The sequence below is a fragment of the Carettochelys insculpta genome, chromosome 11 (assembly GCF_033958435.1).
Source record: "Carettochelys insculpta isolate YL-2023 chromosome 11, ASM3395843v1, whole genome shotgun sequence".
Taxonomy (NCBI): Eukaryota; Metazoa; Chordata; order Testudines; family Carettochelyidae; genus Carettochelys; species Carettochelys insculpta.
The window spans coordinates 11,958,462-11,974,596 of record NC_134147.1 but is presented as its reverse complement, the minus strand read 5'-3'; the positions used below and the strand labels follow the sequence as shown (position 1 = coordinate 11,974,596).

The following is a 16,135-nucleotide window of genomic DNA, read 5'->3' as shown; positions in this document are numbered from 1 at the left end:
TTACTCATATCCAGTCTTTCATCCACCACAGGTGCTTTTCCTCTGTACAGCTGCTCAGCCATCAATCCCCAGCCTATAACAATGCTTGGGATTCTTCCATTCCAAGTGCAGGACTCTGCACTTCTCCTTGTTGAACCATATCAGATTTCTTTTGGCCTAATCCTCCAATTTATCCAGGTCACTCTCGAACCTATCTACCTCTCCCCCTAGCTTGGTGTCATCCACAAACTTGCTGAGGGTGCAATCCAGTCCCTCATCCAGGTCATTAATGAAGATGTTGAACAACACTGGCCCCAGAACTGACCCTTGGGGCACTCCACTTGAAACCAACCACCATCCAGATATTCAGCCACTGACCACTACCTGCTGGGCCTGACCATCAAGCCAGCTTTCCATCTATCTTATAATCCATGTATCCAATCCATACTTCCTTAATTTGTGGACAAGAATGTTGTGGGAGACGGTATCAAAACGTTTGCTGAAATCAAGGTATATCACGTCCACAGAGCCTGTTACCTCATCATAGAAGCTAATCAGGATGATCAGGCACAACTTGCCCTTGCTGAATCCATGTGGACTACTTTTGATTACTTCCCCCTCTTCCAAGTGCTCCAAATGGATTCCTTGAGGATCCGCTCCATTACTTTCCAAGGTACTGAGGGAACGCTGACTGATCTATAGTTCCCTGGATTGTCCTTCTTTCCTTTTTTAAAGATGGGCTCTACATTTGCCTTTTTCCAATAATCCAGAATCTCTCTTGATCTCCAAGAGTCTTCAAAGATAATGGCCAAAGGCTCAGCAATGACCTCTGCCAATTCCCTCAGTACCCTTGAGTGTATTACATCCAGACACATGGATTTGTGTACATCTAGTTTCTCTAAGTAGCTCTTAACTTGTTCCTTCCCTGCTGAGGGCTGCCCTCCACCTTCCCATACAGCATTGTCTAGCACTGTAGTGTGGGAGCTGTCCTCGTCCACGAAGACTGAGGCAGAAAAAGCATTAAATACTTCAGCTTTCTTACATCATCTGTCACTAGGTGTAGCCAGACAGAATCCCCCCTGCTCTACTCCATCTTGCCTCCCTTTTTTTTTTTTTTTGCTCTACTCCACCGTGCCTCTTTTTAGGTGCTTCAGAGCACAAGGGAGCAAAAGGACACAGCCCAGTCTTGGAATGCCTGAGAGCACATGTGCTAATCTCAAGCAGTCTTTGATACCTCAGAGCACAGACAGACTGCCTCATCATGACCCTGAACAGACCGAAACCAGACAACAAAAGACAAACGGGCTAGCAGACGACCAGGGCCTCAGGCTGCCCTTGGCTAGTACTGGTGATTGATACACCTACACATCGTCCCAGGAGAGGAATCTCCCGCCCATAAGAAAAGAATGTCTAAATTATCTCCACCTCACAGGTATGAATTAAGCCTCTGAAACTCCCTATGAGAACTAGTGTCACGAGACAATCTAACACAATTGGCATCTTTAAAGATAAGGAAGAGTGTACCTGACCCAATGGGTATAAAGTAGGGTCTGGCAGCCCCCTCTAACTGAGCTCCAATTACCTCTACCTGCCAGTCAGGAAGGTCTTTGCCTCCCAAGGTCCCAGGGGACGCCCTCCTCATACTTCTTCCCGAGGGACTGAGTGACAGACACTAGCCATGCCAAGTCGGGTAATGCAGGGGTGAGAATAAGACCTGCTATGTGTCTTTGTTTTGCTTTTGCGTGCACTTAATAATAGATCTATGAATTAAAGTACTTTTGTTATATGCTAGCTGCTTGTAACTAAAGAAGTGAAACTGTCAACCCTGTAATCATAAGAGTTAAGTTCTTCTTCTCAAATAAATAGTAAACTGTTTAAGTTTTTACCTGACTCTCCCCGTTACTGTGGAAACCGAACACAAATGAAAGAACCCAGCCGGTTTTCGGCTGTATTTAGCGTGGTTGTTGGTGAGGTGTACTGAGAGCTGAGCGCTGAGTCATGCCACCTCCACGGGGCAGACTCTTGGGGCACTTGTCAGCCTCCCTGGCTGCCCGCTACAAAGGGACTTTCGTCCTAGCAGTTAAAGACCCGGGTGGTAAAACCTTGGGGCATCCGTCAGCCGCCCCTGGCTGCCCGCTGTGAAGGGACTGAATGCCCTAGCAGTTAAAGACTCGGATGAAATAAGGGCACACATGGTACCTCACCCCCCGCCACCGACTAACATTAGGTTACTTCTCTTACCCAATAACAGCCCCACACCTTTCTTGATAACCCTCTTATTGTTAACATGCCTGTAGAAACCCTTCTTGTTACCCTTCACATCCCTTGCCAGCTGCAGTTCCAGTTGTGCCTTTGCTGTTCTCATTACTGCCTGGCTCTTTACAGCTGTAAATTTATACTCCTCCGTAGTCATCTGTCCAAGTTGCCACTTCTTATATGCATCCTTTTTGAGTTTAAGCTGACCAAGGATTTTCCTGTTCAGCCAAGCTTGTTGCCTACCATATTTGCATTTCTCACTGTGCAGTGGGACTGTTTGTTCCTGTGCCTTCAGCAAGACTTCTTTAAAATACTGCCAGTTACTTATTTTCCACCTGCAGCAAGGGGAATTTCTAATATAAATCATAGGGGATAATTTCTTAAGTCATTTGCCTTGTTAAAATGAAAATTAAATTCATGTTATTCCAGGGAAGACCAGAAGTAGATACAAGTTTCTTGACTCCCACTGAAGTAACTGGATATGAATATTTCTGTGTATACGTAATTACATTCTACAAGGTATGTCCTGTATGGCATTAAAGAAAACATTTTAAAAAGAGGCTGTTAATACACTGGTCTACGAACTTTTCAGTTTATCTAAGAAAAATGAAATATTTTTGGCTCATGAACTTACCCCACTCCTTGTTTAAATGCCTCAATCAGCTTAGCTTTCTTGTTCTGGTCTTCAACCCAGTACACACTAGGTATTACAAACTCTGACGTCACTCGGCACTGAGGGCAGGATCTTAAAATGAGTAATGAAAAGAAAGATATACATACCACTTGAGAACAGATATTTCTCAACAACTAGCCATAAACAGCAAGTGGAGAAAGGTGAATAGTATCTTTCATATTGAAGCATCAAAGTGTATCATAGCAGCTTATTCTGTACACTGTGCATACAAGTTTCTTATAATTAAAAGTTTCAACTGAAATAAATGAATTCAGCCCAGTCAGGCTTGGTCCAAACTACAGTTAAATCAATGTTGGAATAGGGAGCACACTTTTCCTGATCAGCGTGGATGATTTTTTCCTTTGAGAATTAAGCTATCGAAACCATGTTACACTATTTGAGTATCTCAATTCCTGTTCTGTAGAAGTACCGCAGCAAAAGAGGAGAAAGCAGAATTTCAATACTCAACCTGCCTACTAAGATTACAGTAAGCAGGCCAATTATACTAGTGGTCCTGTGAACTGAACACATTCATTAGAATCCCCAGGTGATTTCATTTGGAACATCTAACAGCTATCGGATAATTTCTAGTGATTATCGATAAACTGGCAAAGGGCTATAATATCCCATTACCAGCTCCATGAGCCTTTCAGCCAGAATCTTTTATGATTAGTTCCATTCCCTTTCCTAACATCTTTGCAGAACGTTGATGAGATCACAAATGGTTTCTTAAGAGTTTCAGACCTGCTTTCGAAAAACGTTGAAAACATTTGTCAGTATTGGTTCAGTGGGTAAACTACTGCAAAAGCCATCTGGTGACAGCAGCCTTATTTCCTGTCACAAACAAAGCTCCTCACAGTGAATGCCCATTGGGACTGTTACTCCATCTACTACAAGTAGCTTCCAATACACTAGATTTCACAGCAGCAAACTCATTATGAAGGATGAGGAATATAGCCCACTACAGCATAAGAATAGAAATATTTCCTAAGGTTTTCCCTGAGACATTTGTAGCTTTGTAAGGAATCCTGGGGAAAAAAAGCAAGTTTCCTCTTTTGTGATCAGTTGGGTTCTTAGTTTCCTGTATTTCTGTGCTAAAGAGAATCAAGCTCAAATGCATTTCTACAGCTAAAACAGAAGATACAAAGGCTGGAATTTATGTACAATCCAGTAACAATGTATACAATGCAGGGGAAAGCACATTGCAATTCTTAACTGAGACACCGTACCAACTTGGCACCTGGAGCCAAGATTTTCACCACAACCATATTATTGGACACAGACTCTTAGGGGCATAGAACTTCTCAGGCTTTGTTTAATATGAAAAAATAGCACCGTGTCCAGCCAAAAAATTCACAGAAGAGACTGCGTGAATGACATGTAGACAGAAATCCCATTGGTTGAGCTCTTGCACAAAATTAACACCCACTTACTTTATGATCAGATTCTCAAACTGTTTGGCACACCTCCACTGTCGGATGCAGGACAAACAGTAGGTGTGATTGCAGTTGGAAAGGATTCCAAACCTTCTCTCTGAGGCTGATGGTTTCTCATACACCACTTCCATGCAGATACTGCATACTTTGTCCTGACTTGCCTGAAAGGCAAAGGCCTTCTCCATCTCATGTTCAAATGCTGCCATGCACATCTAGTCATAAAATGGGACAGAGCCAAGAGTTACTTTGGGTCTCTGCTATGTTTACACAAGGCTTCTGGCTCGAAAAACAAATATCTATGAAAGTCAAGTAGAAAGAAAACACATAGTATTAGTAGTATATCTTACTGTTAAGCTTGCAGTTCATGCTTTTTGTTTTATAAAGTATCCTGAAAAACATTAAAAGAGAACTAAGTTTGCAAATTCCAGACCACAGTGTTAGAAAACACCAGAATTAAGATTCCCTGTGCAATGTCCTCTTGAGTATGCATTAAGATAACTGCCTTTAATTAATTACAAGATTACAATCCATTTTTCGCCCTAGAGGACCCCTGCCTTATCCAGTGAAAGGAATTATATCACTGTATGAAGGAGCAGCTTTCAATATTTTGCTTTATGTTTGCTCACTGTGTAACCCCAGACCTTACTTACTACACACTAGTTAAACCTTGTTTTAAATACAGAATTACTAATTTCTTCGGGGGGTGCGGGGAGGTTTCTACAGTGCTCATAACTCTATTTGAGTGCTTCACAAACAGTGATTTATTTTCACAGTACTCCTGTGAAGTAAAGTGGAATTACTAGTCCTAGGCAGCTTTAATTCTGGCTTTCTGAAACTTTTTAGTGTTTCACTTCACAACTAACATTCTATTAGCAATTTTGGATGCAATTTCCCAGGTGATTTTTTTTTCCTTTTAAATCAAACTGAAAATACAGAAATGTCAACATATGGCATATTGACAACTCCATAGGCCATCAGCAAGGCTCCAACTACTGCACAGATCTCAGCCACTTGACTAACAGAATAAATGATAGAAGCAGAAGGGTTGTCAATCTTTATGTGGGCCAGCACTAGAGGGGGGATGAGGGATACCTGTTAAATCCACTAGCACAGTATTTGCTGACAGAAGAATATAGAGTTTCAAGAATCCCAGGTTTCCCACCAAGGTTCTAACGGGGACTTTGGTCTCATGGTTGCAAACCCTTCCTCCTCACTCCCGAACTCTCCTGTGCACCCATTAGCTTCTTTTTCTAGTCCCCTCATTACAGTTCCAGCCCCCTTCCACCTACTCCCTCCATTTGCCTGACACAGGTCCAGCTCTCATCTACTCTGCATTCTAATCATGCTGTTTCCACTCCATGCTGCCTCAATGTCAGCTAAGGAAACAGTGAGGTTAGGTCTTGGCTCTCGTTTCCAGTGCCACAGAAGCGGAGTATAACTGCTGGACAAAAGACTGCTTGCCCCCCAAAGCCTGGACCAGAACATACACAATACAGAAGAAATCTTTAAAGAGATAAGCTGACAAACAATTTTTGAACGAGTTTTTCAAAGCTTTATAACTTGATCAAATTTACAGTCCTCAGTTTCCTCCTCATCCTCCACAGAAAAAAAAACCCAAAAAACCTGCAGCTGTGCCTCATTAGCATATTTCAGGCCATGTATTACCATGCCACTTTCGAAAAAGGGGCCTGTGTAGAAACGGCCATTCTGTTTACCTCAGACCACTTCTATCTAGATTATTTTGAATTCTGATCCTATCCTCCAAAGCAGATGCAACCCTTCCCAGCTTGGTATCATCTGCACACTTGATAAGCGTATTCTCTATGCCAATATCTAAATTCTTCATGAAGATACTGAACACAACTGGTCCCAAAACAGACCTCTGCAGAACTCCACTTGTTATGCCCTTCCAGCATGACTGTGAACCATTAATAATTACTCTCTGAGAACAGCTAACCAGTCAGTTATGCACCCATCTTATAGAAGTCTGGTCTAAGTTGTATTTGCCTAGTTTATTGATAAGGAGATCATGCAAGACTGTATCAAATGCCTTACTAAAGTCTAGGTATACCATATCACAAACGTTTTACACATTCTATTTCCTCACACTTTACGTGTATGTTTGTACCACTGTCTTCCTGACTTTCACTCTTGAACCTTCTCTCTCTGGAGGACAGTAGGTGGAGTTATTCAACATTTCGAGTTCATATATTTGCTATTTAGATATGTGCTGTTCATTTGGGGGCTTTTAGATGTTCACTGTTTATTGAAAATAATCAGAAGGTTTTTCCCCCTACACTTTGCAATTATTCCATCAGAAGCCACAAAGAAATCCTTAAAGAGCCGCAGGTTGCAGAGCCCTGCCCTAGAGATTCTCAGCAAAGCAATTGTAAAGATTTTATTTATTTATTTACTCCCAATTTCATTCTCTGTAAAAAATGAACCATTTTTGCTAAAATTGTCCCAAAACACTGAGCATGATGGAGATAAGAAATATGGAAAATTTCAGCCAAACGGTTATGGCTTGGCAAAGTTAAAAGCATTGAAAACAGAGGTGTACGACATTCTTAACTACATGCCCTGCTACCAGCTCTACATATACTATGAGTATATTAAACCTAGCTTAGGAAAAACTCCCACTGCTAGCTGATGGAGAAAACAATTTTAAAAGCAAAGTGCCATCTAACAGAGAGGCCTTGACAAAGAATTTAGAAACAAAAACAAAAAACTGTTAGAGTTACTGCATGTACAAGAGAACCAGTTGTACCATCAGAAGCTGTCTTGCCTCTGATTAATGGAATTGGACCCACAAGGTTTACAAAAAGCACAATATATCTGAAGTGAACTGAACTTAAAAGGCTATCCAAATTGGGTGTGGATGGTTCAGCAGAGTAGTAGGCTGCAGCAACACAAATACAGCGTATGCCATAGTAAATGGAAGTTACCACCTGATTACACTGTGTGTGTACTATATGAAACAATGGGGTATCTCAGATCAGCATAGTTTGGAAGGAGTGCAAGCAGAATGTACAGACTTTTCACACATGTTGTAAAAGCCCTCCATTTGACAGGGTTTTTGGAGAGAACTCAGGTGATTCTTCCCACAATGATGAAATGGAGTTTTCTATAGACAGATGGCTGAATTCCTGTTGGATTTTTATTTTAATGAGTTTGGTAGCTGGGTGTTTTAATGACATGTTCAGGTGCCTTGAGTCTCTTAATCTAGATTGAAAATAATTGAGCATATATACAAATGCTCTACAAAGCCCTAAAGGATCTTGTAACACAAGCATATTTATATTGGGTTTTATATCCTCATCTAATTTTGATTTTATGAATGTTAATCTTTACCTTTTCATGAGCCTTCCTCTGGTCTAGGTCAAAGGGATGAAGTACTTGCAATTCACAGATTTCACACACATCTCCATGGAGGTAAAGACAGCGGTCACCAAACTGGCATTCCCCAGCAGCTGCATAGGGACACAGCTGTTGCCCATCTGTATAGGAACTTCCAGCCACTGAATCTTCTTCAAGCCCACTGCGAATAGCTTCTAAATATGAATGGGGCTTCGCTTCCACATTATCATTTTTGTCACTGCAACACACTGGATCGCTCAGGGCATTGAGCCTCACATGTTCTTCACTCAAACCACATAAGTCTTGAAAGAAAAAGCATTGTATGCAGCATGTCAGACCACAGGAGCATAACAAATAGTAGATACCTACTGAATTATTTTCCTTGTTAACAGTTAAACCCTTTCACCTGCTGAGCCTATATACGTAGCTCCTTCCATCCACAAATTATCCACCTTTACAGTCTTGAAGCCTAAAGATACCAAGTACAGCACATCATAGCATTTTCATCTTAAGCAGTATACAAACTAAGCTAACACTGCATTCAGGGTTTGCACTTAGAACATGTTTAAAGTCCTATTTCAAATTTTAAGTGATTGAATTCACTCTCTACTATTAACACATGAACCCTTCATCAGCCACATGAATTTTCTAATAGGGAGAGGGGTGGATGCAGGAAGTTTTTAACTGATAACCGGTTTTAACCTGTTTCTCCTGCCAATTAGTCTCTTAGGAAAGTTCAGCTTCCCCTAGATAACAACTGCCAGGCACCTCTAGATAAGAGGTCAGCAATTACTTGGAAACCCCAAACTTGCCACACACACACATTCCCACACCATCTCAGATGTCATCCACTTTTTCCATTTAAGCACAAAGCTAAGCCCCTCATTACACAAATAAAATGATTTATGGTGAAATACAGACGAGAAATTTACTAGCTCTACTCTCTGACACTACTATCCAGCTTCTCTGAACATCTTAGCACAGAGACCCTAGGTAGGAAGGCTGGGCAGCAAAGGAGATTTGAGGTTACGGGCTGTGATGGGGAAAAAGAGTCAACACTACAATCTCACAGGAGATTGTGAAGGGGGACCTATAGAAGGCAAGGTTTGTGGTGATGGAGGAGGAGGAGGAGCCTGGTGAGAACAGAGTGGGTATTTGTGTAGTAAAGGAGGACTGTGGAAAGTAGGAGCTCAGTTGCTCTATGCTGGGGCATTAGCGTGGAAGGTCTTCCTTAATGCCTTAATTCTTATGCCTGTTGTGTATAAGAAGGTAACCCGAGGAAGCAGGTACAAAAGTAAGGCTGACTAGTCACAAGTAAACTCACTAACATGCATAAATGTTTGTAGGATTATGCCCTATGCAAGTTACAAAGGTGAACACACACTTTATACCACTTTATACACATTAACCAAGGATTAAACAGAGACTGGGAGTGGTTCGCACCTTACAAAAGCAGCTTCGCTGCCCTGGGTATTAAAATCTCCCCATTAGACTCTGACAATGGGTCATATCCCTCTGTCTGATCTGACTTGTTTTTATCTCTTTTGACATGTACTATTGATAATGGGCCATTTCCACCTTGCTGAATAGAGGTTGTCAGCTCTGGACCTCCCCTTTACTGGGACCCCACTCTTTAAATACCCCTCTGAAACCACCCACCCACTCATGCATCTGATGAAGCGGGTCTTTGCCCACAAAAGCTTATGCTTCAACATATCTGTTAGTCTATAAGGTGCCACCGGACTTCTTGTTGTTCTCAAAGCTACAGACTAACATGGCTACCTCTCTGATACTACTACACACTTTATAGTCATCACAGAAATGAAAGTGATGAAAAGCAAAGAATGGAAAGCAATAGAACTACAGTTAAAAACCATCAGAAAACAGGAATACCAAAGAGACCGATGTTGATTGTCCCTACTTACCCCTATCCCTAAGCACTAATGTTCTCTTTTTGCGTTTTCCAGGCTCTTGTGTTTTGCTCTTGATTACAGGCATGTCATGCTCTGGCAGAGGGACAGGGCTATGGAAGGATGGTGAAGAAGGGCTGAGTGGAATGGTACCCACTGCACTGCTAGACCCAGATGGTCTGATGTGATCATATCTGGAGAAAGAGAGAGAGAGAGAAAATAAAAACAAATATGAAGTGCCACAAAAGCTATGATGTTGTTACTCCAAGAAATTAACCTATAATATAGTATACTCTCCATTTCCACCAACAAGACCGCTAATTCAACATAGCTGTTCAACTACAACACAGATGGTATTACTGCTTAGGGTTTCTACAGCACCTTTCAAGGATATCAAGTAACTTTACATGGACTAAACCTTATAAACAGAGTTGTGAGATGGGGTCCTCATTTTACACAAAAATTAAGACCTGCATTTTCAAGTGTCCACTCATTTTAGACAACCAGGTAGATTTTAGCTATTTGGAATCTTTGAAAAACATGTCATATCTTTCATACTGAGTACAGAAAGACTGAGGAACTGCATGTTAGAGGAGACTTTTGAAAATGTAGATTTAAATGATTTTTCCAAAAATCACAAAAGAGCACCCACAGGACAATATGCTTAAAGCATGTGTTCAATTTAACATTGCTACTTCATTACAAAAACAAAGTTTGCTGACATTTATTCAGATGTGATAAACATAATGTGTGTACTGCCATTGTGTGATCTCCCCTGCTTTGCTGACAGTAGCAGTTAGGCTGAGTTTGAATTGACAGGATCTTCATTCTGGTAAAGCAAACGGTCCCAAACTTTTAATCCAAGTGGCCTCAACTCGGTCACAGGTTTGGAAGGACGTTGGCTTATAAGTGCTCCCAGGACTGACTGGTGATTCCTACTATGTTTAGAGCATGGTTAAACATGTTTGTTTTTAATTATTTTTCTTCTGCAATGCTTCAACCTTAAGAATAAACCTGCTTGCTCAGAAAGAACTGTTGAGATTTCTGGTACGTTACAATTTTCATAGCCTTCAGAGAGAAAGCAACCCACAGGCACTGGCTGTTAGGCAGACCGGTTTGCTGGGAATATCAGACCATTTGGCAGGCAGCTGTGGAGCCTTAAAGTCCCTACTCAAATTGGAGCGAGTCAAGGGTCCCTAACACAGAAACAGTTGATGGCAGGAGACATGAGAGCTGAACGGGCCACATAGGGAGAAAGTGAGGTATAGTTTAGCCAGCATGATAGCACATATGTAACATTTAACACCAAAAGAACAGTTTTAATTATTTGCCAAACACCAGGTCATGTTCCTCATAGCCATGTTAATCTATATCTAAAAGCCATATTTTTACGTATTAGTTCAAGGAGGCAACATTAAGGATGCCATGGATAGCTTCTGAACTTTCTGACTTGTGTGACTGATCTCAGCCTAACCTAGTACACCCAATTTAAAGAGATAAATGTAAGTCAGTAGCATACATACTAACAACTAGAAGAATCTCTTATCTTTGCCAGTGGACTGCATAAATAAAGGTTATTCTCTATAGCCAGAGTTCTTGAAGATAGACTGAACAAGGCATGAGAGTGTGAATGACTAGAAAGGAGATGTACTTGCAGATAACCAGTGAAAGCAAAGATCTTTTTTGCCAGTGATATCTTTAAAGGCTACCAGAGCAGTTCTCTTCTGTCCCTGTTCATGCAAGACTCAGGGGTATCTTTATAATGAATGCATCAGTCTCACATCATAGTTTCCTTGAAAAGCTGAAGAGAACGAGCTCCTTCTTGCTGTTCATTCACTTACTACACTGTTGCCAAGTTGTCCATAAACTGAACTCTCTTACAAGTGAGGTAGTCAGGACAAGAAAACCCAACAAATTGCCCTCAGTTCTAGTATGCTAATTTGTAGATTCATCTCTAAGTGATTCTAATGACTGAAATGTTGGGAGGGGGAACCCCTTTCATCCACTTAAGTTAGAAATGCTGAAGGGTAGAGATTCTGATGGTGCCAGGAGACTGAATGCTGCTCCTTTTAGGATGCTGTGTGTTGCTTCATCCAGCATAAACGGGACAGGAACACTCCCCCCAGAAAGGCCAATTTCAAAACACACTGTTTAAAGCTGGCAGACTTTGCTAGCTAATGCTGCAGAGCTCTCATTGTGAGTCAAACACAGGGAGTTCCATCAGTCTGAGAAAGAGTATTACTATCTGATGGGCGCTCCCCTGAAGTCTGAGTGAAGCAGAGTGAATTTTCAGGAATCGTTCCTCTGGAACGAAGGCTCTTTGCTGCTGTGAATCAAACTTTAAACCTAAGCTACAAGTGTTTTGAATTATTCACAGATGTCTCTCAAAGGTACACAGAATGGTGCTAGGTTCTAGGAGCTGTATTTAGCACCATACTCTTCTGAAACGCAAAAAGATGCTCCCATTGGAACTGACTCTGCCAACAAAGGCCAACAACCTCAGTGTTTTTTGTATTTAGAACCAGGATATGATACCTTTGGATCGTTCAGCACTGAAGTCTGCTTTCACTCCAGAAGTGAAAGACAGTACCTTTAGCAGGATATGCTTTTTTATTCCCTGAGGCGAGGGCTACACTATAGCCATATCTTGAAAAAAATTTATGCAATTTGTGCTGTGCAAATCACGTAAGTTATTTTGAGGTAACATTTTTCAAACTCCATGCTATTTGTTCGAACAAATGTCTATTTCAAAATTCTCGCTACTCCTCTCACGACGAGGGATAGCGGGAACAAAATGCCATGTTTGAAACAGCACTATTTCGAGCACAGGGTTTGGCTGTGGGATTTTTATTTCAGCATACATTTGTATTCCAAAATAGAAACCACAGTGTAGCCATAGCCTAAGGACATAGAGTTGACACAGGCCTCTCAGAATCAGTGGCTAAGGAACAGCAGGGTTTGCCCACCTGAGTATCATAGAACCATAGAGTTGGAAGAGACCGCCGCAGGTCATCAAGTCCAACCACCCGCTCAAAGCAGAACTAATCCCAACTAAATTATCATAGTAAGTGCTTTATCAAGTCAGGACTTAAAACCCTGCAAGGATGGAGGAAAATCAGAGCATCCTGAAGCAGCAAGACTTGGAAAGGATGCTGATATCAACAGCAAGCTATTGGGGGTAAGGTGCTGCAGTATGAGTGCTATGAAGGTGGCCAGCCTTCCTCATCCAGCAAAGCAGACATTACATATGGTCATCCGAAGTGGGGACCACAGCAGGACAAGAGGCTCATCTCTTAAATATGGTCAGCCAAGCAGGGATGAGCAAAGCAGGGGGTGAGCCCCCTCGGGGAGGAGGGGGGAAGCTGAAATTTCAAAAGAGGGGCACAGCATAATTGACTGATAGATGGATGAACCTGAGACCTAATTAAAAATATTTAAGTGTTACTATTTTTATGCATGTGTATCCAGATTTATATACTGATTAATAAAGTTTTTACATTCTACATACTTATTTTCTTACACATGCCAAAAGAAGGTTTTTTCATATGAACACAATCAAAATTTTGGTCAGTTTGGATTACATTAGACGGGTTGGAGAGAAGAAAAATGGGGCCCAATATAAAAACTTTTGCTCATCCCTGTATCATAGTATCTGTACACCCACACCAGGCTAAGTGAACAAAAGCTAATAAAATGGTCTATACAAAAAAAACAACTAAAATTTCTAACATGAATTCTGACTGAGAAACCTAAGTTAACTTCCAAGTGGTCAGATACGGGATGGATCAACTTGGAAAAATTACTATGGATTAATGCTGCATGAAGCTGACAAGATACTATTGGAATTCAAATATCATTTATTTACGGACCTCAAAGTGAACTGCCTAATGAGTTGGCATTATCCCTATTTTACCAAGACTTTTAAGTTAAACTTTGAATTAAAATGTCTATTACACAAATCAAGAAATTCAGTACAGAAATTCCACAGCTACCTGAATGCTGTCCATTTTTTCCACTGCATCCAAACAGAGAGAGACAAATAGTAACAAATTCTAGAGTTATACTTATTACAGATAGAGACCAATAGTATTCAATACCGCAAACATGAGATGACATGGTCTCCTACCCAAAACAAGTCTTTAAAAAAGAAGAAAAAACCCTACACGCCTCCAAACACAAAACTCAAGGACAAAAATCCCTAAGATTGTGACTCAGAGGGGTTGCCAACTTAGTCTGTATCTTCAAGAGCAACAAGAAGTCCTGTATCAGAGGGGTAGCCGTGTTAGTCTGGATCTGTAGCAGCAACGAAGGGTCCTGTGGCACCTTATAGACTAACAGAAAAGTTTAGAGCATGACCTTTCGTGAGTTAACTCACTTCTTCAGATGCTGGTCCTGGAAATCTGCAAGGCCAGGTATAAATAGGCCAGAGCAAGGCTGGGGATAACTGAGGTTAGCTCAGTCAGGCAGGCTGAGTTGTATTGTCATCAGTAGATCTGGAGGTGTGAACTCCAAGAGAGGGGAAGCTGCTTTTGTATTTAGCCAGCCATTCACAGTCTTTGTTTAATCCTGAGCTGAGGGTATTGAATTTGCAGATGAATTGTAGCTCAGCAATTTCTCTTTGGAGTCTGTTCTTGAAATTTCTTTGCTGCAGGATAGCTACTTTTAAATCTGTTACTGTGTGTCCTGGGAGATTGAAGTGCTCTCCTATGGGTTTTTGTATATTGCCATTTCTGATGTCTGATTTGTGTGCATTTATTCTTTTACGTAGAGAAGTCCTGTGGCACCTTAGACTAACAGATATTTTGGAACATACATTTTTGTGGGCAAAGACCCGCCTAAGATCACGAATGTCCATGCAGAGTGCAAAGATATGAAATTGATCAGTACCCAGTTTATCCACCAGGAGTGAAACGTTTGCCTTTCCTGCTGCTTTTATAAGTTTTCCATTACCTCTCTCTTTTTTATAAACATCACCAATGTATCTTTGTTGCTACTGTTCCTAGAGTGTTAAAACCTGTTGTCTGCCACCACTTGATTGAGTTGAAGGGAACACGCACTATGCTAAGAGTGGCAATTTTTACCTGCAGCGAGTTCCATAGGCACACTGCCCTTTCTGGTAGTATCTGCAGATAGTAGAGGGTTTGCTTGTAGTTAAGTCATGTGAAAACAAACACCTGCTTCCTTCACGGCACACCCCTTGCATATAATACCTGGAGGGATAAAAGGTTACAGCCACAGAAATCTGTTACATACTCTAAATTAGGACACATTTCCTAGAAAAAAGTTTTGAAGACCATTTCTCTCTCAATCCTGCCCTTCATTTGCCATTGCCACAAAAATCTCAGCTAAAGGAGTACACCTGGGGAAAAGCAAGAGTTGTCTATGCTTGTAATTCCAGTTGGAAATATAAATTACCCACGTGAATCCCATTACTCAATGCTTCCAGTTGAGGCCTTCCTAAAAAAGTCTTCTTGTTGAATCACTAAATATTTTTAAATGTGTAGCTAAAATACACAGCTCTTGGTCACTAAAAACAAATACAAGTTGTACCTCTCTAATCTGGAGCACTCTTGTCCAGCAACATCTGTAATCCAGCAGGATTTTAGCCACCAGGTCAAGCTTCCCACAGTCCCGGCTCCCAGTGTTCTGTGCTGCTATTTAGTTCTAATTTACCCCTAAATGTCTCCTAAGAGCCCAGTAAGCAGTGGAAGTGTTTGTAATACTGTTAGACAATATAGAGTGCCCATGGTCCAGCAAATTCTCTAATTCAGCACTAGTCAGGTTCAAAGGGCGCCGGGCGAGAGAGGTTCCGCCTGTCTCTGGTTTTTGCATGATTTTCAGTAGTAGTAATGGGCACTACGTAATGCAAAACTAAACAAAGCAATAACAAATTACGTAAAGGGATTTTCAACTCTCCATCTACGCTTTTAAAACAATCACACAACATTATGGCAAATTAACCTTAAAGGCACAAGGCAAACACAGGTCCTCTAGCAAACTGTTTGAATTAACCGTGTTTTTCTCGAGCTGCTCGGTAGATGGCCTGGGGCACCAGACGCTGCCACTCAATACTAAGGAGAAAAACAGCACACGGCGCCGCGCTGCTGATTCCCGAGGCAGATCGTCGCCCTTAGAGAGGCGCAGCCCCCGCGAGGTATTGTGCGGTCTGTCTCGCACCTGCGCTCGCCGAGCGTCGGGCCCCTACCGCTGCACAGGGCTCCGGGGGTCGGGACCGCTCACAGCCCGGCCCTGGGGCGCCAGGCCCCACCTTCAGCCGCTCCGGGCTGGGCGCTGAGGGAGCCTCACTCCGCGCTCCCCGGGGGACGCGCCTTGCCAGGCGCAGGCCGAGGCCCGGGCCGACAAGGCAGAGCTGGCGGAGTACGCAGGGCCGGCGCCGCCCTTCGCGCGGGACGCGCCATTTCCAACCGCTGCGGCACCACACCAGGCCGCCCCTCGCTCCCGCGCGTCGCCCCCGCTCTCACCTGCAGGTCACCTCCTTGGTGCTCATGGCGCCGCTGAGGCTC

At 42.2% G+C, this 16,135-nt stretch overlaps 1 protein-coding gene across 2 annotated transcripts in view; it reads right to left on the bottom strand.

The window, feature by feature from the left end:
* The window catches only part of MKRN2 (makorin ring finger protein 2), a 34,495-nt gene extending 18,373 nt beyond the window's left edge, over nucleotides 1-16,122 (bottom strand). The window contains exons 1-6 of one of the 2 annotated variants that reach the window (XM_075004872.1): nucleotides 16,094-16,122; nucleotides 14,693-14,821; nucleotides 9,627-9,805; nucleotides 7,696-8,003; nucleotides 4,342-4,556; nucleotides 2,870-2,980 (exon numbers count right to left, since the gene is read on the bottom strand). In XM_075004872.1, the coding sequence (XP_074860973.1) occupies nucleotides 2,870-2,980; nucleotides 4,342-4,556; nucleotides 7,696-8,003; nucleotides 9,627-9,805; nucleotides 14,693-14,821; nucleotides 16,094-16,119 (968 nt within the window). In that variant the 5' untranslated portion in view covers nucleotides 16,120-16,122. Of the gene's footprint in view, nucleotides 1-2,869; nucleotides 2,981-4,341; nucleotides 4,557-7,695; nucleotides 8,004-9,626; nucleotides 9,806-14,692; nucleotides 14,822-15,788; nucleotides 16,038-16,093 lie in introns of those variants that run through there. The other variant, XM_075004871.1, reaches the window with a different exon arrangement.
* Between the last annotated feature and the right edge of the window lie 13 nt (nucleotides 16,123-16,135).